Here is a 27,370-nt window from a genome sequence, read left to right as displayed (position 1 = left end):
CAACACATGCACACATAATAAATATAATTTAAAATATTAAAGCTTTTCTGAGAGTAGGGGAAAATGGGAAAAGAAAATAAGTTTGAAGGAGTGGGAAAAGATTTAGGCAAGTACTAAATGTCACATGGCTAAAATTGAGATAGGAGGATCCAACGCTGAAGTGTAGCGAAAGTTACATAGTGAGTTTAAGGGTCACCTGGGAAATACAAAATCTCTGCCCCACTGCACCCCCAAAAAAGAATGAGGAAAAGGTAACTAGAAAAGTAATAATGGTGTAGCTACCACTATACTATTAAAAAAAAAAAAAAGACACCTCAAATACAATGTAAAAAACTTTAAGTTGACGAGGGAAATTTGGTTCCAAGGAAAATCAAACTCATGTTCCATAGACATGCTGAAGCTCTGATAACATAAACCAAAGGGTTACCATAAAGTGCAGGGGGTAAAAGCCTAACAAGGCTGGCCCAGAAGTAACTGTTCACTTCAGTTAAATGTGTTTCTAATGGATGGAGAGATGGCTCAGGTTAAGAACACTGATTGCTCTTCCGGTAGGACCTCAGTTCAATTCCCAGCAACCACATGGTGGCTCACAACCATCTGTATGGGATCTGATGCCCTCTTCTGGTGTGTCTGTAGACAACTACAGTGTACTCATCATATATATCAAATAAATAAATAAAATCTAAAAAAAAAGGTTTCATTTATAAAAAATGATGTTTCTGATATTTTAAATTCTCTATACTAAGAGACTTGACCTAGTATTTATTTTTTAATTTTAGAAATATGCAATGAGAAAATAATGAAGATAAGTATTATTTCTTTAAAAGATCCAGTGGATTTAACACAACTAAAAAGAGAATTTTGCCAACCTGTTTGCCAGCTGCTTGTGGCCACCAGTTTCTTCACTTTCACTTTCCTTGCAGATTCTTAGAAAACTGGCCTTTTAACTTGGAATGTACTTGCTTCTTCACAAGGTTTCTTTCTTTAGATGGTTTCTTTCAAAAGTTTGAAGTCACATTTAATACTTAAACGTTAAAAAATGCTAACCAACTGAGTGGGTGCGGTCTCTGCCTGTAATTCCAGCATTCGGGAAGCAGAGCCAAGAGGAACCTTGTGCATAACCAGCCAGAGATACATAACTCTGAGCGATACTGTGGTACCATATCGTATCCCTCAGCGGTTATACAGTCACACGGGACTCTTGAATTAGTCATGAAGCCAGATTTGATGGGCCTGGCCACACAAGCCTGTAATCCTAGCTCTTCAGTGGAAGGCTGAAGCAAGAAAACAGCTCCTGAGCTAGGTGTGTACTGAAGGTCAGCCTGAGCAACTTAGGAAGATTAAGACCCTATCTCAAAATAAAAAGTAAAGGCAGGGGAGCCACACAGGCCTGTAATCTCAGCACTCAAAAGGCTTGAGCAGGCCCAGACTTTACAGTCATCCTCAGCAACATAATGGAATTTGAGGCGTACATGGACTCTAAGAGAGACTCTGAGCTCTGGTGAGCTGAGAATGTGGCCCAATGGTGAAGTGCTTACCCAGCTTAAGGGAAGGAGGGCTCCCCTGGCATAGCTAGTAACTACAGGAGTTACCCGCTAAGCCTAGTCCTAAAGGGACACTTGGACACAGCTCAGAGATTCACCTGGAGTCATCATGAACACTGGTGGAACTCAAGGGGGAGACCTACACCGTCACCAAGAGAGTACTGGACACCCTGCAAGCTGAAACCAGCCTGGCATTCCACAGGGCTCTTGATAAGAACACAGATACATGGCTCTGAAATAATGCACACCACTCACCCCCCACTCCAGGCCCTTTTTTTCTCTTGTGCTCCTTCCTTCCGAAACCAAGTTTAGACCTGAGCTTCCTTGAACGGCCTCAACGCAGAGTCCTCACTTCCGGACTCCCACGAATCTCACGTTCCCTCTGGTCCCAAGTTCCAGTCACTTCCGAGATGGGGCCTTGTCCCTCCATTCTGAACCCTTCTCCAAGCAGGCTGTGGCTGATCGGGACTCAGGAGCTGGGGAACTGATGGTTTAGGTCTCCTGTTTGTCGTGCTGCCCTGAGCCGATTAGGGAAACCTGGACTTGGGTGTACAAGAAGTCTGAAAAGCTGGCCATGAGCATGCGATCATCTCCTTATGGGTAAGTTGTAGGCCAACTTAAATTGACACGTCAATGATCAAACTGCAGCAGAGTGTGTACATTCCTCCTAGCCTGTTCAGACCTATTCTCATGCCTCAACTTCATGGTTTAGATGTGATGCATCGAAGCTCAAGAGTATTAGGTACAGGAGTCAGTTGGATCAGGTACAAGTTCACTGTCCTCATTCTTCAAGATTGTCTTCAAAAGCAAGAGCAATTTCTGGCCAGGAACCCACCTCTGTTCTGCCAGCCATCAGTATTACGTGCAGCTGGGGAAAGGAATACTAAAGAGAATGACAAGGGCCATGCAGCACTCTGTTGAGACTCCCCCTTTGTCGGTCCTTGTTTTCTTACCTGTGTAAGAGGAGAAAGGCAAGCTATGGAGTCTTGAAGACTCCTGGGCTCTGACTGAAACACCATCGAGTTTGTGCTACCACCCCCTTCCTCTCAAGTGGCAGCACATTTTTTGATACCTAACCCCCGCACTGGTTGCAGTGATATAGTACAAATTTGTTAGATGACTTTCAAGACCCTCTGACTATAAGCCCATCTCTTCCACTTTCTTCCTCCTTAAGTGCCACAATGAACATATTTGGGAGCAAGTGGCTTAAGGCCAGGTGTAGTGTACACACCTCTAATGCCTACACTTAGGAGGTAGGGGCAGGTAAATCTGAGTTGAAGGCCAGCTTGGTCTATATAAGAAAGGACTCTACACTGAGAGATTACAGATTAAATTGCTTCAGTGTTTTTTTTAAAAGATAATATACAATATATCAGGTAAATTAGGGCACCTTGGAAATGGGGAGAGGCATACTGGCTGGTTTAACAATGATTACTGGATTCCTGTAACAGGTACAGAGGTGTTACTCAAAGCAGAGCCAGAAAGGCTCCATCATATTAAATGACAAGAGACACTGTAGGTAATAATTCTGAGAAAAATAAAATTTTTTAAGAAACTACTGGTCTATAATACTGGCACTTTGAGTCTCAGGCAGAATTGAGAATCTGTGAGACTGAAACCAGGTTGGGCAATATAGCAATTTTATTCTCAAGAAAAAGGAAAAACAAGGTTTGTTTACTGAGACAGACTCCGTCTGTAGCTCAAGATCTAACTGCCTCAACCTCTTGAGGCTGGGGATTACAGGTATGGGCCATTATACACTGCAGAAACATCCTTTTCTATTGTGTATTTTGTGTATGTGAATGCAGAGGATAACTGCAGGAGACAGTCTTTCCTTCTACTATGTGGGTTCTAGGGATTGATAAATCAAGATTGGTCATCAGTGCTTACCTCTGCTAGCCCCAAAATATAGTTTTAAAATTGTACTTACCTTTTTCCTTCTTTGGACAATGCCCCCCTCCCCCCAACTGTAACAAAAAAATCTGTATTCAGACTCTAGCAAAGTTATATAATAACAGCCTAAAAACATCACTTTACTTACTTTTTTTTTTTTTCTTTTTTTTGAATTTACGGTTTGATTTGGTGCAGTGCTGCGAACTGAAGCCAAGGACTGGAGCACACTAAGTACATGCTATACAACCCAGCACTGTATAAAGGGACTTTTAATTTTGAACAGCGGAACACTCCCTTTGGGATACGGATGTGAGCCCTTGTGATAGGTAATACAGGCTGCATGGACTCTCAGCACTCATCACATACAAAGTGAACTCAAATTACTTTACCTTCTACAAACAAAATCAAGGATTCACAAACTATGGCATTTTATTTCAGAGCTTTTGCTTACATTTGTACAATATATTACATAATTCATCATGTTTGCAGATCCTAATATATACTTTATAGTTTTATTCTATAAGTTTTTTCTTCAACATTTTGCTGTCAACAAATCTTTACAGTCTGTACAAATTTGAGTAATTTGAAATCATTTTTCAACAAAATTAGTTACTGTAAGCACACATTACAAGACTGAAAATGCTTTTCTTAGAAAGGTTCAATGTAAAGGATTAAGGATTCTGACACGTTAGCATCTACAACAAAACGCTTCGAGATTCTCACATGTATTGCCAGAAAACAAATAAAACATGCCAGCCTCATTCAAAAAAAGCACACAGAATCACAATTAAAACAGTAAAACGGTCTGTACAGTGAAGTACTGTGTATTAACAGCGCCAGGTTTTAAATAGCCTCAATGAACACATCCGCAATATACAAATGTATTACAAAGGTGGGGAATTAAATACAAGTGCCAAACAGAGATTGGAATCATACAACATAAAGTCAATACAAGTGAAAACAGCTTGGCGTTCATTCTGCAGTTTATACAAGGCATTGAATTGTATAGGCCTACTACCCAACTAGCTACTTATACTTAAAATAATAACCATCTTTGTGAGGCAGGTCATATAAACAACCTTGAACCATTCTAACAGTTTGTTCCTGAAGTCTTTTTGTTGTAAGCTCATAATAAAATAAGCAATACAAATGAATTATCTGTATTTAAGGGAAAAGAAACATTTACAAGAAAACACAAAAATATAACTGTTATAATTCATTATGAATAAATATACACTTTGAACTGGCTAAGTACAATCTTTATACATTGTTTAAGATTTAATACAGTTTATTAGCCATTTTCTTTTTTCACACAATGTATTATATCAAAATTAAAAAAAAATACTGATTTATAGAAAAATGGCAAAGTACAGTAGTCCCATTTCAATTTGAAGGGGTGTGAAAAGCCACCACAGACCTTTTAGCCTAATTCAAACCTGTAAACATGTTCAGTCATTTTTAAAGAGAATCTTTAATATTTGGTTACCAGGATGATGTCTAATAATATCCTGTTAACTAACTGCAAGTCTTGAATTTGTTACATGTGCTTGACTTATACAATTAAAGTCACCCTAAAGTGACTTGCTTTAAAAAACAATTAGCTTGTACAAATGAAAATAGGTTCATATTTTTAATAAATGAATGGAAAAATATCAAATGTTCCAGCTTTAACAAAATACAAGGGAATACATATACAGTAAGTCTTCTCACATGTTCTGGCCCACCTTTTCTCTGCCTACTGTGTCGTCTCTACAGGCAGTGAAAAGCCTCCTCTGCCACAGTGGAAGGCCTTCAAGTTACCAGACACACGCAATTCCCAGACAAGTTGGAAACAATTATTGCTTGAGGAAAAGCAGTTCGTTGTACTTTTTCTTCATAAAAAAAGTGCACTTAAGTGCCAAGTCAGCTTGTCAAGAAATAATTTTTAAATATAAAATAGTGCTTGTCTGATTTTGTGTGTTTGTGTGCCACTGTGCAGTATAAAAAAAGATGTGGCCCTCAACAGCCATTAAGTGCAAAGTGCTCTAGCAAGTCCTGCTGTCACCTGCACTCAACTGACATTCCATTCTGTGATGCACTGGACATTGATGGTTCAGCTAGTGTCAACATAACAGCAGCTGTGATGGAGCTGGACGAGGGAGAAGAGGAGGAAGAAGATGTAGCAGCACCTGAGAAGAAGGAAGAGCACACGTGAGGCTACAAAGCAGGCTGCACTGGGAAGATGCAAAAAGCTCACTCAGCTTCAGCCTAAACTTCTCTTGTGTTCTCCAAAGTCAGTGTATAGGAGCCATCCCTGCACAAAGTACCACAGTATAAAGAAAGGGAAAGCCAGCAGCAGACTGTTGCCCATCTGCAAACCACAGACGGCAGAGCTCAGTGGCAACGGACTTGATGGGATTACAAGGACATTGGTTCTATTCCTAGCCCTGTCAAAGGAAAAAGAAAGCAAGGTGGAGAGGGAAGAGGGAGGGGAGGAAAGGATTTGTGTATACATACTGCAGAACACATAATTAAAGAGTAACTTTGTTCACTAACTACCCACACAGTTTTGAATGAAAACAGGAAAATTGTCTGTCTGCTACTTTTCTAATACCTCATTCTGCACCACTTTTCCACTAAACTCTGAGACCACAGAGGTAGCTTGGCAGATATAGCCTAACAACCTGAGCTGAACGCCCAGACACTACCAGGTAGAAGGGAAGAAATGACTCAATGATGTTTCTTCTTGTGCACATTGCACTCAGAAAATAAATGACTTTGTTTTCAAGTGTAAAAAGAATGGGTGGCTGAGGACTGTTTTCCTCAAGGGAAGTCTTTCATTATTATCAGTACATGAAATGGAATGTTTTAAAAGATTATCTCTACACACAAATAAGAAGGAATAAACATCCAGTGAGACAACTCTACGGATAAAGGCACCTGCCACCAAGACTGGCCAGTCTGAATTCATCTCTGGGACCCACAAGGTGGAAGGAAAGAACTGACTTCTAAAAGTTGTCCTCTGACCTCTTTGTGGTACACTTGCACATATGTATGTGTGCATGTGTACACACACACACACACACACACACACACACACACACACACACACAATGTAAAAGCAAGTTTGTTCCATACATGGGAGTAAGTTGGAAAAGCAAATTTGTTACTTAGAACTCTATTTGCCCAAATGCTCCCTCTACTGTCCCTAGTTGTTGATATTGTTTAAAACTTTAGATGAAAGCATTGCTGCAAGACCTAATCTTTTATAAAGACAATTGCAATGGAACATAACTATACACACTTCTGCATTTCAGAGTCTCTGGATCACCAGAGTCAAACAGTTTCTACAGAGACTATAGTGGTCCTCAAACAGCCACTATCTCTGTAGAGACAACATCTGCAAATCATATTCTAAAAGAATTTCATCTCTAGAATCTCAAAGTGGGAATCTATATTCCCTAGATTTAACAACACTTATTAAAACATAGGTAGGAGCTAGGGAGGTAGCCCAGTCACTGAAATGACTACAGAGACCCAGTTCCATCTCTAGAACCTATGTAAAAAAGCAGAGCCTGGTGGCCAGGCAGCTTAGCCTATGAGCAAGGCTCAGGCATATGAAATACGCTGTCTTAAAAAATAAGGTATCTGAGGTTGTCCACACACATGCAAACACATAAACACAGGTGGAAGGAGAGAGTAACTACAGTGCATGGAGTCTACACTCTCTTGCTTTTACTTTGGTTTAGACTATGAGACAGGGTCTCACTATATAGTCCTGACTCAGCTTGAATGTTGTTATAACAAAGAGAAGATGGACAACCTAAAAATCCTGAAGTAATCACTCCACAAGTATGGATGTACAGAAATACCATACTGTGCCCATTAGATGTGTGATTATCTGTCAAAGAATTCTTTAAAACAAAGTCATTACAATAATACCAGGCACAAAGGAAATGCAAAATACAGGATTTGTTGAATGAGTATGCACAAATCAGATCTTATGATCTGTGCATTATGCTAAACTTCTTTTTTGACAAACAATTTTACTACGTAGCCCAAGCTGACCTGGAGCCTCCCACTCTTGCTATATCCCTGCCTTCTTAATGCTAAGTCTACAGCCATTTGCCACCCAGTGAAGGCCTAACATCCCTATTTATCTTTATACTGAGGGTATACGCCTTGTGAGTAGGCACTGTGATGTCATTAACAGATGAAGCTGACAGCGTAAAGAATTTGGCTACAGAAACAACAGACATAGTCCTTCCTCAAAAGCAATGTAATAAACGGAAATTATGTTTAAGGAAAAAGTACTTACTTTCTCTCTCTTTCTTCTTTAAACGTTTTCTCCTCCTATCAATGGAAGCTACTTCAGATTTTAAAGACAGATAATGCTTTCTGATTTCTTGCAATTTTTCTTGAAGAATTGAGATACGTTCAGCACTTGTCATATTTTCCAGGTCCGCTGTTAATTTAAAAGCCTCATTAATAAGTATTTTGGGAATAAAAGTTAATAAAAATGAAAAAAAGCCAATGTAGTCTTAGAGTAAGGTCTAAGACAGGTAACTACAAGAAACAACTTTCCATGTGTGTTGGTGCACACCTGTTATACCAGCTAAAGCACACACACACAAAACAAAGACATCAAAATATAGCTCTACTCCCTGCCCTTTGACTACAATAACCAGACACAATGAAATGTACAGTACAGGGTTTGTTGAATGAACACATACAAACCAAAGACTTTATAATCTATGCATTATGCTAAAACTCTTCTTTTGAGCAAACAGGGTCTTGTTATGCAGCCCAAACTGACCCGGCCTTCCATTCTTGCTGTCTCTGTTTTCTGAATGCTAGGATTATAGAGCTGTCCCCAGCTCTACTAAGTTTTCTAGTTATACACAACACTGCCACAGTGTATGAGTTAAAATAGCCAATGGAGCCTGGCTATACCTGGTATAGGCTATGGTGAAATACACCTTTAATCCCAACACTTGGGGGCAAATGAAGGAGGCTGCCTCTGAGTCCCAGGTCAGCCTGGCCTATACAGTCAGTTCCAGACCAGACAAGGCTACATAACCAGACTGTGTCTCAAAAACAAAACAAAACAAAACAAAACAACCCACCAACCCAGTTATGATGGCAGGCTTGAGATTCTAGCCCCCAGGTAACTAAGGCAGGGATTGCCTTGAGTTTGAAGGCAACCTTATCTATACACTGAGTACCCAGCCAGACAGGCTATATAGCAAGATCTTGTTTCAAAAAGGAAAAGTATATTTACAAATATGGTGCAAAGACACCAAAAGGTTAAAATTGTATTTTGGAAGAGAAAGGAGACGGGGGTCTTATTTTGTAATCCATGTTAGTCTCAAACTCTCAATCCTCCAGTCTCAGACTCCTGAGCTCTGAGAGTACAGGTGGGTGGACCCATACCTAGCTACCATACGATGTTTTTCTTTAAAAGACAAAGTAAGAAAAAGATTTATTTTTATTATTATTATTTTTAAAGATTTATTTATTTTATGTATGTGAGTACACTGTAGCTGTACAGACGGTTGTGAGCCTTCATGTGGCTGTTAGGAATTAAATTTAGGACCTCTGCTTGCTCTGGCCGGCCCCGCTCACTCCAGCCAAAAGATTTACTTATTATTATACACAAGTACACTGTAGCTGACTTCAGACACACCAGAAGAGGGAGTCAGATCTCATTACAGATGATTGTGAGCCACCATGTGGTTGCTGGGATTTGAACTCAGGACCTTTGGAAGAGTAGTCAGTGCTCTTACCCACTGAGCCATCTCACCCACTCCTATTTTTACTATTTTTAATTGGGTATGTGTGGTCTATGTTCCTGAGTTCAGGTGCCCAAAGAGGACCAAGGTATCAGAGCCCCTGAGTTACAGTTGTGAGATGCCTGACATGGGTGCAGGAAATTGAACTGCCCTCCTCTGGAAGAACATACTCTTAACTAGTAAGCCATTCCTCCGGCACCCTACACTGTCTCCAGGCAGATTCTCAGCCTTACATGTACTCAGTGCTGGCTAGCACCTGTCTTAATATTTTCTTTTAGCAATTTGTTCATTCTAATCAGGATCTTAGTAAGGTCTATACTATGCCATGTCTCTCAGGCTCAGTGTAGTTTCTTTTTTAAAGCCCCGGCATCAGGAGTAACTAAGACAAAACTCCTACATCTAAACTACATATGTCACTTACACGTCTGAAAACTCCACTTGTAAACCTTGGGAAGCCGGTTACTAGGCTCCTTGAGATCAGGGTCTTTATCCCCATTCCTGCCACCTTTTCCTGGAGACTGTACCCTTGCTGGAGACTTGCTGTTGTGGGTCTTCATTCCGGTGGGGACTGACTTGATTGTCTGAGTCTTAGTCACACTTTCACCAGCTGAGAGTTCTTCACTGTCACTACTGTTTGCTGAAAGAGAAAGAAACCATCAGTAAACAAAAGTTGGTCAAACTATCATCAACTTACGAGGATAACTCTAAATATACCACTTGATTTTTCTACTACAGTAAACAATCTACCTAGAAATCCTAGAAAATCGGTGTTGAAGATTTAGCTCAGTTGTGTAATGCTTGCCTAGCAAGCCCAAGTCCCTGGGTTCAGCCCCCAGCACTGGAAAAATAAAACCTAGAAAAAGCACATGCGTATGCAGACATAGCTCATCCAAGGGAAACAAATGCCAAAGTCTTCCCACCTATATTGCCAATAGGTATGAACTCGTTGCACTGACCTTCCATTCTGCTAGCTTTACTATGAAACACAGTGAGCCAGTAGCTGATGCACCCACATACCTATATCACAGATGCTTCACTCAGTCACAGGCTCTTACCTAGCTAAAGAGCTTTTTACTCTGTTGGAATAAAGGATTCCTTGTAGGAACGTCTTCATTATCTACACAACTCTAGTACACAGCAACATGTAGCAATTCCACTGCCACAGTAGTACATATCACCATCACTAATAGATTCCTTAACCTCTTTACACTCAATAGCTTGTTTCCTATAAGTCATCACCATCACTAATTAAGCTTCAGTCCTAGAATGGATGAACTTATCCCTGGCCACTTGCCTTGTGACAGGAATAGGGCTTGTTTAGTTGTACATGTCCTCTTTCTGGATACAAAGTACCATGATAGATTCTGTTGCAGAGATTACACTAAGAATGGTCAGAGAATAGTCAATGACCTGATTTGCCAGGATGGAAGCCAGATAATCAAAGTGGGACACTACCATGAACTCCACTAGACAAACTTATTTATTGACTCTTTGAAGATGAGCCTTTCTGGAAATGACATTAAAATGGTAACAAAGACAAAAGCATTACAGTGTAAGAAAAACCTATTTGAGCTCTTCTATTACTTATACCAAGTAATCTAGAACCAATTTGGCATACATTGATGAATTATTCTTTAGTAGTGCCCAAGTAGGGGCTCTGAAAGTATCAAAAGTGATCAAAACTGTAAAGGTGCACCTCCTCCCCTGAAGTAAATAACGTCTGCGTCCTAAACACACGTCTTACTGAATTCTCCAGTCCTCACTGCCGCTCTGAAACCATAGCAACTCCTAACTAAGCCACCCAAGGCTTGGCCCCTTTATGTGCTGTGGCCTGCCTCAGCCTGCCTGACACGGCCTTGCTGAGCACAGCCACCCGGGGCCCCGAAGGATGCCATATTCACCGCCTGGAAGTCATATGGGCTCGGCAGAAGCTCGGGGAGCTGACCGCGTAACCCTTTTCTGCACTGCAGTGCAGCCAAGGCCGCTGCTAGCAAAGGTCAGGCAGTGGAGGTGGCAGGAGTCTCGGAAGAGCAGCAGGGGTCAGTGTGGGGCACCTGAAAAAAAATTCTTTACATATTTTCCACTTCTTATTTTGTCTACAAAAAATAAACAAATAAATAAATAATCAAATGCACAGCCCTCAGAAGCAGCAAAGCATTATAGTCTCTGCAGGCCAATGAATAGTCCCTGCCAGTCTGAGATAGATAGGTGATTGCTGTCAAGTAGTATGGTTTGGAGGCAGATGTAATGTCACAGACTGGAACTGTGCCTATGACACTATCTTTGCCTGCTGTTCTGAAAAATTATGAAGCAATCCACTTCATTATAACAAAAACACAAATCATAGATGTAGACACTGTGAACATGAAGGTAACTGGGTCATAATATCTACACGATCACTCACCAGCAACCAATACCTATAGTACCGATTTGCTCAATCCTAGGCTGTAGCCATGATCAGAAAACTCCTGTGTAACTTTTGGCTGCTTATTGTTTGTGACAGTCACATCTAATCCAGGCTGACTTTGAACTGGCTATGTAGCCCAGAATGGTCGTGAACTCCTGATTCTTCTGCCTCTACCTCCCAAACAATGTCATTATAGGTGTGCACCAACTGTCCAGCCTGTGTGACTTTTAAGGTTATGTGGAAAAAAATGTAGAATTATCCTATAATCAAATAACCTTTGTGGGGGAGGACAACTATTATTTTTGGATCTTGAAGCTTCAAAGCAAATTTTATACTTACTGCCTTTTCCCTTCTTTTTGTTGTTCACCACGGTGGCTTTATGGCTTCTCTTCTGCTTTTTTGATGAACTTCCTACTCCCTGAGTATCTTTCACTCTTTTCTGACCTGTACAGGCTGTAATGAGAAACACAAAATAGAATCTCCCTTTTATTTTGCTAGGGATAGAGGTTGAGGCCGGGGCTTCACAGGTGCTTGGCAAATGCTCTGCCACTGAGCTACACATCCAGTCCAGCAATACAAGACACAGCCAGACATTTCCTAGTTGACTTAAGTATTTTAGAAGAAAGTATTCTCAAACTATACACTTCTATGAGATGTAATCACATGATCACATCACTTCTATGATAAATAATCACATGAGTTATTTCTCAACTTTTAACTAACTGTCATTAATGACAGCCAACCCGAAAATGTAAGAGCTTCTTTCAGAAAAACAAGGTACATTCTTCTCAGGAAAAGCACGACTGAAAATGCTGTCAGCACAGCAGTTAATGGGTCTAGTACCTCAAACATAGGACTGTCCTATAAAACTAAGTGTTAAGGTTCTGTTACAAGTTAATATGTTAACAGAGTAATGTAATTTTAAATGATACATATGGGGGCAAGGATGTCATACAGCTTAGACTGGCCTCTAACCTCTACAGAGCTGACAACTACCTTCAACTCCTGATTATGTTTGCACCTCCCTAGTTCTGCAATTACAGGTTAAAAGCACGGTGCTTTGCAACATATTAATTGGATACATTTTTGATAGAAACTCATTAATTGTTTTATGTGAATTTACTTTTAGGGCACTGGCTAACTAACATGTAAACAACTTACAAACTCAGCAACATGGTCTAAAAAAGACATTTTGGTGTGAAATGACATGCAAAGGGTATTATAAACCAACATCATATCATTCTTTCTTAAACTGTGTTAGCTCGTGTTTATTTTCAATGAGAAATTCCCTGATGCTGCAAATTCATCACTATTCTAAACTGTAGCATTTCTATATACTATTAGTGTTGTCTTTAGCCCTTGTTATGCTTCTGTATCTTTTGAATTATACACAATCTTAGACTACCAAAAATAAGCTTTTAAAAAAAGAGGCAGATATATCTACTTGCTTCCAATTTCTAATACCATAACACATCATATCAAAGGACATCAGGTGTGGCACCAAAACTGTTTCTTCCTGCTCCTGTTATCAATGGTAAAATTAACCTATAGTTACAAAATATGGCTTTCTTGGTTGAAAAATGTAATAGGCTGTTCACTGTATGAAATCTGTATTTTTTTTTACTAAATAAATTAATTACCGTCAAGTTCCTTCTGTTATGTATTTTATAAACTAATGCTTAAAAGAAAAGTGAGTCAAAAGTCAGAATAAATACATTTCTGAAACACATCTTAAAAATAAATAAATAAATAAATAATTAAAATGAGCCCATATGGTAGATGTCTAAGAGTTTATTGAGGCATAAATTTTTAAAAATTGAATAGTCCTTTGATTTGATAAAGCAGGTGGCTTCAAGTTCCATACCCTTAAAAGAGTATTTATTTTATTTTTAATTATATATGTGGGTATGAGCTTGGGTAGGTGCCCATGAAGGCCGGAAGATGGTGTTGAATCCCCTGGAATTGGAATTACAGAATGTTGTGAACCACTTGATGTGGGTGCTGGGAACTGAATTCTGGTTCTCTGCAAAAGTGGTGTGCACTCTTAATCCCTAAGCCATCACTCTAGCCACAGCACTTTAGAAAGAAAATTCAATATTTGTATGTGTGTGTAAGAGGACAACGTTCGTGATTTGGTTCATTCTTTCAACCAAATGTGTTTTAGGTATCACATCTGAGTCATCAGGCTTTGTGACAAGTGCTTTTAACCAAGGAACCGTCTTTTCAGCCCAAATCCCATAGTTTTAATTTAATTAAGATTAATATTCAAAAGAGCAACACTGACTGAGCCTCAGTAGAAAAGGTATCAAACTCTTTCTGGATAACTTTAATTTTTCTTTAGTGTTGAGGACAAAGAAGAAGATATAATCTCTCAAGAGGGAGAATTTAATACAACACTGCTGAAGGCCCAACTTATACTCTTTTCCTTTGAAATTGCCTTTTTCACAACTATGTATTGTAACCCCAGGATATTGTGTGATACATAGAGATAATCCCAATGGCAGCTGCACCAGTACATCCCCAACTTCTGTTTTCACTAAAGGTTTAGTTAGTACCCTTTATTTCTTTAAATAAGAAAAGGGTCTCCCTATGCAGCACCCCTGGGCAGGAACTCATTTTGTAGCCAAGACTGGCCTTGAACTCTGGAGCCGCCTCCTTCCACCTCCCAAGTGCTGGGATTACAGGATGCATAGGTTACCATATCTCTATATCATCAACTAAGACTCTCACTATTGCACTATCCTCTGAGACTCAAAACACACACCCTCCAGTGCTCTTTACAGTGGATGTGCGTGTTTCAAACCCAAATGTCAGCTTAGAGTGCACCAATTTGAAACACCTAATTAAAGTCGTTTATAAGAAAAATGATGGCAGAATACAATTATGATACCTTTAGAAGACACTATTACTTTCACAAAGTCCTAGTTTGATTCTCCACTTTGAAAACCTTCACAGGAAAATCAAGAATATTACGATAGAGTACTATTAACACACATACTGGCCCTTCAATTTGGAAGTTATACATCTAATAAAGCATCAAATTCCTTTACAAACTCACACAAATAAACCAAGCTTGTAAATCAAGTTTGACTCAGTTGTCTGAAGGAAGCAGTGCCTGGACAGTTGGTTGCTCCAAACCCCTATTTACAGTATTTGGTTAAGGGTGGATGGAGTCTCGCAACAAATCAAAATGTTTGTGAGTGATTGAACATTTCAACTGAACTGTAGCACAGTGCTACAGAAATACAGTTAAGTGGCTCATATGATCCAGTCAATCAATGTATGGAATGTATTTCATCAGTTTTAAACTCAGGGCCTAGATGCAAGTTATATCATGCGGTCTAAAATCCACTTGAAAGGTCATAGATGGTTCAAGAAAAAGACATTAAAGGCTTCCAAAATCCATCCCACTATCAATATTCCAATTATCTTTCTACTGTCCATTTTCACTGTGTCCATACAAGCACACAGCTCAACCACCTCACATTAAGAGATACAGTGAGACTATCAAGGCCTTGAGAGGGGAAATCCTACAAATAGTCACCATGTTCTTTTCCACCTCACCTTTTTCTGGGTTATCTGGTTCTGGCTGATTGCTACTGCTGGAACTCACGCTCGCATCAAAGCCTGCTGGTGAGCTATTCCCCTCCGACTGGAGGTCCTGGAGCTCCCCCACAACACTGTCCACCTCAATTGTGCTGTCAGTTTCACTCTTAATGCTTCGAACCTCTTCCTGGTTTGGAGGCAGGGGCACTGACACTGTGACAGAAGACTGCTGCTGACTAGCTTCTGTTATAGTGACTGAAGAAGGCGACTCTGGTGTGGTAGGTGGGGTATTGAGCACTGAATTACTGCCACTGCTCGGAAATTCTGTTTTCCTATCACTAACTTCTAGGGGTTTTTCTTCAATGGGCTTATTGTCAACACTGGCAGGTAGTGGCTTTTCTAGCTCCATAATGGGTGAACAACTCTCCTCTTCTGCCACAGTCTGCAGTGACTCCTCTACTGCCCCCTCATCTGGGGCAGGATGGGGTGGAGAAGCTGCAGCCTCAGTGTCCGAGTCAGAGAAAAGCTCCTTTAGCGTTTTCTTAGGCCACTGTCCCTGAATACTTGACCAGACATCTTTTCTATCTTTAGCCCTGTTGTTCTGAAGTCTTTCATCAGAGTTATTTAAAAGCTTTATCCTTTTTTCTGCTACTTCTGAAAATCCTGAATAGAAACTAGTTGTCCGCAGAGATTTTCTCTTTTCTTCTAAGCCATTATATTTCTTGGTTGGTGTCATCTTTGCTTTGGACTTTTCTTCTTCATCTTCATCTGAGGAGCTGTTACTACTGTTTTCTGTGCAGAGCGGCTCTTTACTCTTGGTTCTGTCTTCCTTCTTGCCAGGGGATCCAGTCTGCAAACATTCATCTGCACTGCAATACCGTCTTTTCCCACGTTTTGTTTGTGGCTTTAAAGCCTTGTCTGTTGTGTCCTTTTTAACATCCTTTCTCTTCTTTGTGATTTCATCTTCCTCTTCAAAATCAGTATCTTCCGATATTGCTTCCATATCTTTTCTTAATCTTTCTGGAGATTTTGACACTGTTTTGGCTATTACCAAATCTGTATGGACTTTGTTTTCTTCTAGCAAAGATGGACTACTCTGTTCCTCTTTTGAAATCAGTTCATTTCTGCTGTGGGTTGAATGTTCCACCTTTGATTCGTCTTTGCCAATGTTATCTACGTCCTGAGTACATCTCTCATCTTCCTGCTCACTGTCTTCAGCCGAACTTTCAGAAGCTAAAAAATAAGAGGGGTGGGGGGCAACATGACTTATCCAGCCAGATAAGCATTCTACAATGCCCTACCTCCCACAAGAAGATATTAGTACAATGAATCTTTCCACCCATTGACCTACCTACCATCACCCAACCACTCACCCACCTATTCTCTATTTTTCCCCCAGAAAGGTCACAGTGTACCAAGTGTAGAGAAAAGGGATTCGTAGTGATATTTGCAAAGGGCTATCACTAAACTGCTACTAAACTATCATTAAACTAAATGCACATTCTTTGAAGGCCTAGATTAACCTAAAGAAGTCTTCCATACTTTTTATGTCCTGTTTTGACTGTGCAGATGAAACTGCAGCTCTCCTTTTCATATCTTTTATGTTGCTGCTTCCTAGATCAACTAGCAATACCCAGCAAAAACAACCTGATCAACTTAAGCGCTGAGTTAAATGTAGAGTTAAAATGACAGTAGTCTACTACTCCCATGGCATATATCTCCCTGTTCATCCAGGTGTCTATGGCAGGTGTTCTATCTATGGTAAGCACCAAGGTTTCCAAGAACTCACTTATGACCTCAATCATGGATTAAGCTCTTAATGAAGAAGGCTCTGAAATCAGATGATCTACAGAGTCTACTCAGACAGGTTTCTCTATGTACCCTGGCTGGCTAGAAACTCATTATATAGACCAAATTGGCTTTGAACTCTTGAGAAATCAGCCTGCCCTCGCCTACTGAATACTAGAATTAAAGATGTGCACCACACTTGGCCCAAACAACATTGAAGACAACCTCTACCCATGCTTTGTCACAAACTGAGGCTTATATTAAATGTTTAGCATTATTGTTTAAGCTAAACAATATCTTCCTTTTCAAAGATAGATTTATTTATTTATTTACTTATTTATTTATTTATTTGCTATGTGTGCCGTATTCTGCTACCAGATCTCATTATAGATGGTTATGAGCCACTAAGTAGTTGCTGGGAATTGAACTCAGGACCTTTGGAAGAGCAGCCAGTGAGCCATCTCTCCAGCCCCAACTGTATCTTCTTTAGGAGTACAGTACATCCACAAACAACTAAATCCTACTTTAAAAGTAATGATTAATAAAGTTTGGTGAGAACTCCTGAGAAGAGGCACATCTAGTTATTTTAACTACTACCTCCTTCTGACTAAAGTGTCCAATTCTTATTCTTTAAACTATGTATTTCTTTCTATATAGTATTCTCCATATTAGATATACTACAGAATTTTAAAGCAAACTTTAGAATATTATATAGCAGTAGGCTTATATAATGAATACATATTCTGAAATAAGGGAAAAATCTAATTTCTATTATAGTCAAATCAAGTTATGAGCAGTTTAAAATATTTTAAGGAAAAGAATTAATTTATTTTATAGATCAGATTCCTATTCCAATCCATTTTCATACTGGACTTAATAATCTCACTACTTTTAAAATATAATTCATTTATTTTTATTTTTCTGTATGAATGAATTTTTAGCTTAAATGTATGGGTATATACCAAATGTGTGCTTGGTGCTCACGGAGTTCAGAAGAAGGAGTCAGATCCCTGCCAATCTGAATTAAAATGCTTATGACCCACCATGTGGGTGTTCAAAATCGAACTCAGGTCCCTAAGAGCAGCAAGTGCTCTTAGCCACAGAACCACCTCTCGAGACCAGTTCTCTGTCTTTCTTATTAACAATAACAGATATTAACCATAACCTCTAGATCAAAATAAGCAGATGAGTTCTTTACAACTTTCAGAACTGCATTATAATCCTAACATATAACACAACCTATGCTTTATACCACAACAGGAAGAATAGTGTTTGGCAAGAATGAAAGAAACCCAGCACTGTGAGGTGCTAGCAAAAAACACAGCAAATTCTGGTAAAACAAAACAAAAAAACAAAAAATAACCTGATGCCACACAACCACTTTTCGAAACAGGGTTTCTCTGTGCAGCCGTCGCTGTCCTGAAACTCATTCTGTAGACCAGGCTGGCCTCGAACTCAGAAATCCACCTGCTTCTGCCTCCCAAGTGCTGGGATTAAAGGCGTGTGCCACCACTGCCTGGATTTAACTTCAGGGTTTTTTTTTTTTAGGGGACGGAAGGAGCAAGAATACATAAGGCTGGTTTTTTTTCCCCTGAGACAAGACTATTTATTGATATATTGCTCATGTTAGCCTCAACTCTCAAGCCTCCTGCCTCAGCTTTCCGAGTATTGGAATTGCAGCCATGTATCACTACACAAAAATTCATTTAAAGGTAGAAATTAAAATCAAATACTTGCATGCAACAATTATGTTTACCTTGTAGTCCATTAAGAATGGAAGTAATTTCTATAGATTTAATATGAGCTGTATCAGAGTTTTTGGCATCAGCAAGATCTAGTTTGGAAACCATCTCAGGAGATGGATTTGACTGAAACGGTGATTTTGACAAGCGTCGAAGTTTACAGTTCTTAGGAGAGTATTTTTCATCTCTGTCTTTTTCTTTGTCTAGTTTATTCTAGATTAAAACATAAAGCATTGGATGTTAGCTATTATCTTATTATAACATATGAAGCATTATATAATTATGTATTATAGTATATAAAATACATAATATATAAAATAGCATAAACTTATTACTAACATTAATCCTATTAATGCAACATCAAAGAATGTTATTAAATATTTAACAGAGGAAAAAAATCATAAAAAAAGAAAAGAACTTCAAAATAACCAGATTTGACTCTTTTTAGATTATTCATGAAAACACTGTGAGAGAAAAACTGTTCTTTTTCTTTTTTTAATTAATTAATTAATTATTAGATATTTTCTTTATATACATTTCAAATGCTATCCGGAAAGTACCCTCCCTCCACCCTGCTCCCCTACCCACCCACTCCCTCTTCTTGGCCCTGGCATTCCCCTGTACTGGGACATATAAAGTTTGCAAGACCAAGGGGCCTCTCTTCCCAGTGATGGCCAACTAGGCCATCTTCTGCTACATATGCAGATAGAGGTATGAGCTCTGGGGGTATTGGTTAGTTCATATTGTTGTTCCACCTATAGGGTTGCAGACCCCTTCAGCTCCTTGGGTACTTTCTCTAGCTCCTCCATTGGGGGACCTGTGTTCCATCTTATAGATGACTGTGAGCATCCACTTCTGTATTTGCCAGACACTGGCATAGCCTCATACGAGACAGCTATAACAGGGTCTCTTCAGCAAAAATCTGAGAAAAACTGTTTTGTATTTACAATCTAATAGTAGGTATGAAATCTGACAGTGAATAAGACCAGCAAATAAGTATTGCTAACAGCTGTTATAAATTATTAAAAATTAAACCATAAATCCAAATCTAATATGACAAAGGAAGAAATTCAATTTCAACAACTTTATATAAAAATGAATAGCCTCACTGTAAAATAACAAGCTGGACTGGCCCTGTTCTGTACTTTGAAATGTACAGTAAGAGTTACTCTCTTTGACCTGCTGTGAAGTGAGCTCAGAGGCAGCCTTCCTACCTCAATTTACAAATAAGTCAAGGCTAAGGTTATTTCCTATCAGCAATTTTTTGTTTCTTTGTTTTGCAATTCAGGTGCTCTAAAGTGTGACTTAGCAACAACAATTCTGAAGTCCTATTACACAGTCAGACTGAAAACATGAGTGATTATTTGTCTCCAAAGGACAGTGTATACTTAATGTCACATAATATATGTGAGGGTAGAAATACTCCCTTACATGGAACAGTTCACTTCAGATAGTAGCTGTCCTTTAAATGGGGTCCTTGACCCTGAAATTTCTGAGAACAGCTCCCTAGAGAGAAGAATCAAAATGCTGAGGATGGAACCAGAAAGCCTGTTCTAATGTGTTCTCCAGGTGACTCTGGTACATGATTCAATAGCGAGTTCCAGTAATCTGGCCTAACTTTCAGACTATCCTAAGAAGGCAGGTTACCAATGGTTGTTACTCCCATTTTTTTTTAAAGCATGTTATGACTTGAGCTCAGAAATCATAATCTACCATGCATATTGGAGGCTGAAACAATTTAAATTTACTTTAGTTCAAGTCAAATACTTTTTAGTGGCAGTCAAAGAAGTCTCTACAACAACAGCTCTCACGAGAAAACTTAAGAGAGGGCAGGAGATATGTGCTATACCAAAAGATAATATATAAGAAACCTTTTAGAATCTGCTAATTTCTAATTCACAAGTCTCTTTTCTTATGAGCAAGAATTTTAACATGCTTGAGTTAGTATAAAGATGTGAACAGAGATATTCAGAGAACATTTCTTATGTGTAATTCAAACATTGCTTCTCCTACTTAGAAATGCTAAAGCTTGCTTTATACAAAGACATTGGATTTTTAACAAATATTTAAACAAATATTCTTCCATTACTAAAAACAATGCTAAGTATAGCACAGTTTACATATTTTCCAATAGGATCAACAGTGAGTATGTAAAGAGTTTAAGAAATCCTGAGATTTAGGTATTGGATTACTGTACTAGAAACTTAAAACAGACTCAATACAGTAATAAAAGCATTCATCATCTAAGACCACAAAGGGGTCCCTAAACAGGACATAACAGTTCTTTCCTGGAATAAGGAGACTGAGTTTCAGAATTATTAATAAGCATGTCAACTAGACACAATTAAAAGTGATTTAAAATGATTTTTAAAAATTTCAAAACCATATTAATGATCTGGTTTTTTTATTCTATCATGCAGAGTGGTACAATTTTGCAACTGAGAGCTGAAATCCTGTATTAGCTATTGAGTGTGTGGTAAGGAGCGTACTGAAAACATTCTGAGGCCGTATCCCGTCATACAGAGATGAAGAGATACTCTCCTCGGTCTCCAGACCATCTTTTCACCTTAAATCTACTTACATCCCCTACCCAAAATGCTTGATGGCTCCTAGTTGGGAACTACAAAAGACAGGAAAAGACTTAACTAGAGAAATGCAATTTGGTGGCACGGCTTTATACAATGTTGAGACTGAAAGGGCACTTTTCTTTTTTTTTTTTTTAATTAATATTTTTTATTACATATTTTCCTCAATTACATTTCCAATGCTATCCCAAAAGTCTCCCATACCCTCCCCCCCACTTCCCTACCCACTCATTCCCATTTTTTTGGCCCTGGTGTTCCCCTGTACTGGGGCATATACAGTTTGCATGTCCAATGGGCCTCTCTTTCCAGTGATGGCCGACTAGGCCATCTTTTGATACATATGCAGCTAGAGTCAAGAGCTCCGGGGTACTGGTTAGTTCATAATGTTGTTCCACCTATATGGTTACTTAGCACTTTTCTAAAACCTTTCCACAAGTGACAAAAGTAATTAGAGCAAATCCAATATTTGGTAAAATATTAAGTGTTATTTAAAAGAGATGATAATATCAGCATTAGCCCATGCCCACACATGTATTTTAATTGCCTTGGGGTGGGGTGGGGGTGGAAGTGGAGGGTGGAAAAAGTATTTACTTAACAGCTCATGGTACATAGCAAAAATCAAGACTTTACCTTTATTTTCTTCCGATGTTTGATCTTTGGTACATTTTTATCAGCAGGTCTTACTATTTTATCTGCTTTAATCCATTCATCATATCTAAAATTAAGAGAAATGAGCATAAATATGTAAACTATAAGCCACTGAAGGAACTATACTACATTCACATAGAAACTAAAATATTTACAACTTCCAAGGCTCTTAGAGATCTGATGAGTATGCAATCAAGACATCAAAGAGAGTCAAACTGACTGTCCCATGGTCACTACCGAATGAACCAAACCCTCCTAAACCCTCTAGGTTCACTACTCCTCCACTCAAACCAATCATGCACAGTAAATACTGAAAAATTATAATCTTTTCTACACATTTGTTTTGCGTTTAAGCAATGGGTAGGAATTTTCCCCTCTAAACCTACCAAGATAGCATGCTATAGTTAAGTAACACTCTGATAGAAAGCCTCCTATTGCTATTTAGAGAATGCAAATAACCCTGGGGCAGGGAGGCGCTGCTCAGAAAATGCTAGAAAAACATTCATCTGCCCTAAGTTTTCTGTGCCCTAAAAAGCTTCTTTCATATAGTTACAAACATTGAAGGGTCAACAGAGCTATGATGACGTCTCAATTCAATGTTCAAAGTTCAGGATTTTGCAAGGTGCAAAATACTACTGACTACATTAAACTATTAAAAAAAAAAAGAGTACTTTTTTCCTTTAAAAAAAAAGCTAGGAAAAAAACATTAGAGGCGGCTGGAGAGAAGAAGTCTTGTAGGTTAAGAGCACTGTGCCTTCCAGAGGTCCTTAGTTCAATTCCCAGCAACTACATGGTGGCTAACAATCATCTATAATGAGATCTGTGACCTCCTCTGGCCTACAGGTACACATGCAGGTAGAATGCTATATACATGATAAATAAACAAGACTTAAAAAAATTAGAAAGTAATTCAGTCATTCTCTGTTTCAAAGCTATACCCATAAAAGAATGACTATTTGTCATTTGTTTATTTATCTGCCTGCAGTACTGGAGATTAAAAACTATAGACTTGCATATCCTAAGCTATGACTCCAGTCTTTAATAACAAACACAAAATCCTGAAAATAAGGTTTAAGATTAAAATGTCTTCATTATTACAAGCATTTATAGTGAAGTAACAATGGTCCCAAATCAAGAACTAAATTAACAAGCTGTGATGAATCAGGCCTTGAGAGGCTAACGGAAGAGTTTCAGGAGCTTCAGGCCAGCCTGGCTACAGATGTGAATTACAGACAGTCTGGGTTACAAAGAGCGACCCAATCTCAAAAAGCAACCACCCTCCTGGAGGGAAAAATTTAATTATACAAGTCATCATTTGATTAAACATGTTTTCACGTTATGACAAACAGAAGTCCTACAAGCATCTAAAGCAACCCTCAGGCGAGTGTTTCACAGGCCAGTATGAAACTGCTGACTCAGCTCCACATTGTAGCACACCAAGACTCCTCCTGGCTAAACCTGATGGTGGCCATAAAAGAGATAATGAGTTATAGGATGCATTCTGGACACATATCAGTGTCTCTATAAGTGTCCCACTGATTGAACCATTCACAACATCAGCAGTCTAACACATTAGTAAATGAAAACTAAACCCACATGCCATATATGTGTTTTAAGGCTCAAATGTATAATACCTGAGAAAGCTGCAAACCAAGTATTGCTTTTCCTTTGGTACTTAGCCTGATACAGTAGTATACACTTAGCATTACAGTACATTTTTGCCTATCACAGCAGCATCAAAACACTGCATTATGCTTAAGAAAGCCATTTAGGGACAAAGGATCCCTGAGTGGTAGAGTACCAGCTCCCCAGTCTAACATTTCCTAGAGATATCACAGTTTTATAAGAATGAATAGGATTCTAGATGTACCTAGAGTTTCAGATACCTGAGAGGAGGAGAATCATTTGAGCCTAGGAATTCAAGGCCACCCTGGGCAACACAGCAAAATCCTGTCACAAGGGGCCAGAAAGATGGCTCAGCAAGTAAAAATACTTGCCATGCAGACTGAAAACTTTGAGTTCCACCTCTAGAACCCAGTAAATGTGGAATGAGAGAAATAGCTCCAAATTGTTGTCCTTTAACTTTTACATGCACACTGTGGCATGCACATCCCGCAAACATACTCCTCGCGAATAATAAATAAATTTAAAAGTAGAACCAAACTCAAGCCAGCAATGATGTCAAAGCCCTCCATGCGTATGTGAAAGAGGTTAAGCAGCAGTAACATCCTTATCAGACGGCAATGGGAAGACCAACTAAGTGAAAGGTACTCAGACCTACAACAAAAGCTGCAGTGCACTCTGCTTAGGCTACATGAAATTAAGACTTATAGATACTATTACTAATATATGCTAAAAAGAGACAAAAATACACTCATTTTAAAGATAATGGAAGTGGATATTTGGTGCAGACAGAAAACAGGAAATTGAGTTCCAGTTCAAATATCTTTTCTTTGTTTTGCTTCATTCTGTGTAGCCCTGGTTGTCTGGGAACCTGCTCTGAATATCAGTTTTGCACTGAGACACTGTTTCAATGTAGTGTGGACTAGCCAGAATTTGCTATGTAGCCGAGACTGACCTTGATTCCTGACCTTCCTGCTTTTCACTCTGGTGTAGAGATTATTGAGAATTCAAATATCTTCTAACACTACAAAAAGCCCAATGTTTTTAAAAAGAAGTGGCAAAAATGAGAAAAATTTCAACTAAGAAATAGAAAAGCAGGAGCTGGTGAGATGGCTCAGCGGTTAAGAGTCCCAATTGGTCCTGAGTTCAAATCCCACCAACCACATGGTGGCTCACAACCACCTGTAACAAAATCTGATGTCCTCTTCTGGAGTGTCTGAAGACAGCTACAGTGTACTTACATATAAATAAATAAATAAATAAATAAATAAATATTAAAAAAAAGAAATAGAAAAGCAAAATATTTTTAATTTTTTTCCCACTGAGATACCTTATTAGATAGAACATTTATTCATCCCTCAAAATACAACTTTAAAGGATACTAGAATTGCTGGATATTGTGATGCATGTCTTTAATCTCAACACAAGGGGGAGGCAAAGGTGGGTAGATCTCTGTTGAGTTTAAGGTCACTCTGGTCTACAAATTGAGTTTCAGGCAAGCTAAGCGCTACATAGTGAAACCCTGTATCAAAAACAAAAAATACCTGAATGTTGGAGCTGAACACATTAAAGAACACCTATAATCTATCACCTAGGAGGCCAAAACAGGAAAATAAAGAGCTCTGAGCTAGTATGGATACAGAGAGAGACTCTGTCTCAGAAAACACCAACATTAACAAATAAGAATAAAAGAATATACTGCAAGTGTATAACAGCCTTATCCTCTTGACTATCATGATTCTCCCTGTACAGGAGGGCTCCCCCGAGTTATTTATTGTTTTAAGAATCAATAGGAGGGAACTGGAAGATAGCTCAGCAAATAAGAGGTACATAGACAGAGTCCAAGGGCATCTGCATTCACATACATACACACAGACACATGAAAAGAGTGAAGAAAAAAATAGGCTAAAAAAAAAAAAAAAATCACATAGGATACCAACCATTCAAAATAATTAGGAAATGGGAGCAACCTAATTATCCATTAACAGGTGAATGGATGATGAAAATGTGACATACATTTTTTATATATATATATATATATATATATATATATATATATGTGTGTGTGTGTGTGTGTGTGTGTGTAATGAAATTTTATCAAGCTATAAATAAAAATAAAATCATTACACATGCTGGAAAATGGATAACCAGAAATCATTATGGTAAATGAAATAAGAGCGGTTCAGAAAAACAAAACAAAACAAAAAACAACTTCGTGGTTTCTCAAATATGCAGACTCTAGACTTTAAGTTTTAGATAGATGTATGTAGAGTTGTGAGTGTAGATCATGAAACTGGAATGGTAATCATGAGCATATATCTTAATGGGGAGCAACATGAGAAAGAGAAGGAAGAGACAGGATAAGGGGGAGAATGGAAGAGTAATACCAGTAAGAACAAAGTATGGGTGAAAATGTCATAGTGACTTTAGAAGAGAATCACAATACAAGGAATCAAGGATATGCATTCGAATATGGATCTCCACTGAGCAGAGAACACTAGGATTACAACAGCAACTCTATGTAACAGTTGTTCAGATGAACCCTGTCAAATTACTGTATTCCTGTTCATCAGTCAGCATGCTTCATGATGTTGAGGTTCAAGCACAGTCTTATGGCTATATGAAAGCAGAGAGACTGACTGGATGGCTCACACACCCATCTGCCTTTACCTTTACTAAAAAGTACCAAGGAACAACAATGGCCTCTTCATTGCAAGAAAAGACAGGACAGAAGCGAAGAGGACTTTTGTTGTCTTGTGTTTTTCCTATTCAAGAACATATTTAAAAAGTTAAAACAAATAGTAAACAAATTAGGCCTGATTGTTTTAATTAAGCAGTATAGTTCAGGGGTTAAACACTTTGTCAGTATAAGCAAGGCTCTAGAATTGAGCCTTAGTACTACCAAAAAAGGAAGAAAAAGAAGGACTGGTTAGCCTCAGCTTTCCAATTCCATTATTAGTAATTATATAATAATTTTGTACATAGAACCTTGATAAGCATCTGATATACATCTAAACTGCTAGGCAAATACAAATGCCTAATCTGAGAAGACACATACTAAAAGTACTTAATATAAAAGATTCACATGTCTTGTGGCCTGAAAAAAATGGTCAAAATTATATAGAAAAGCGTATTTATTCAATACATATCAATGCATTCAGCATAAAGTTACAATGTAGCACTTATCTGCAAGGAGCATACAATTTAACCTAGAAGACAATGCAAAATAGTAATTGCACGGTAATGATACGAACCTTTTGAAAGAAGACGTCATGTCGGATGTGACCTTTTTAATATGTTGACAATACTGACACATTGCAAAAGGAAACCATTCAGAGACAGCTGACTACTTGCTCTCACCAGAGAAAACTACAAGCTCTGAAAAGCTTTCTGACTTTTGTTTGGCTGTGTTGGCAAATCATTTGGTGATAATAAAGCAGCAGACCGTTGGTCTATAAAATGGTTATTATGCCCACTTCGACAGATCTTCTGAAACCCAGCTTTCAAAAAAATACTTTATGCACATAGTAATATATACCCAGCCATACCTTTAGCTAAAAAAAAAAAAAAAAAAAAAAAAAGCACACAGAAACAGGTGTTTTAAAAATACTGTCAGAACAGCTGGACATGGTGGTCCACGCCTTTAATTCCAGCATTTAGGAGGCATAGATAGACAAGATCTCTGTGAGTTTAAGCCAGCCTGGGATACCCAGCGAGTTCCAGGCCAGCCAGGTATACAGAGTGGGACCCTGTCTTAAAGCAAAGCAGAGCAAACAAAGCAAAAACAAATGTTCAGAGTAAAACCAAGTTGACACAATTCTTT

The 27,370-nt window shown here is 38.6% G+C and overlaps 1 protein-coding gene across 11 annotated transcripts in view; it reads right to left on the bottom strand.

Moving 5' to 3' along the window:
• Positions 1-3,607: 3,607 nt before the first annotated feature.
• Arid4b (AT rich interactive domain 4B (RBP1-like)) overlaps positions 3,608-27,370 on the bottom strand; it is a 135,995-nt gene continuing 112,232 nt past the window's right edge. For 6 of the 11 annotated variants that reach the window (XM_017315648.1, XM_006516808.3, XM_006516806.3 and 3 more), the window contains 7 exons: positions 21,907-21,991; positions 18,706-18,904; positions 15,180-16,394; positions 11,955-12,068; positions 9,630-9,845; positions 7,735-7,881; positions 3,842-5,605 (listed from right to left, as the gene is read on the bottom strand). In XM_017315648.1, the coding sequence (XP_017171137.1) occupies positions 5,478-5,605; positions 7,735-7,881; positions 9,630-9,845; positions 11,955-12,068; positions 15,180-16,394; positions 18,706-18,904; positions 21,907-21,991 (2,104 nt within the window). In that variant the 3' untranslated portion in view covers positions 3,842-5,477. Of the gene's footprint in view, positions 5,606-7,734; positions 7,882-9,629; positions 9,846-11,109; positions 11,263-11,954; positions 12,069-15,179; positions 16,395-18,705; positions 18,905-21,906; positions 21,992-27,370 lie in introns of all 11 variants that reach the window. The other 5 variants (XR_003950495.1, XR_003950496.1, XR_003950497.1 and 2 more) reach the window with 2 other exon arrangements.

Source organism: Mus musculus, chromosome 13 (genome assembly GCF_000001635.26).
Source record: "Mus musculus strain C57BL/6J chromosome 13, GRCm38.p6 C57BL/6J".
In the NCBI taxonomy this organism is placed as follows: domain Eukaryota; kingdom Metazoa; phylum Chordata; class Mammalia; order Rodentia; family Muridae; genus Mus; species Mus musculus.
The sequence above is the reverse complement of the archived record's forward strand: the minus strand, read 5'-3'. Positions and strand labels throughout refer to the sequence as shown.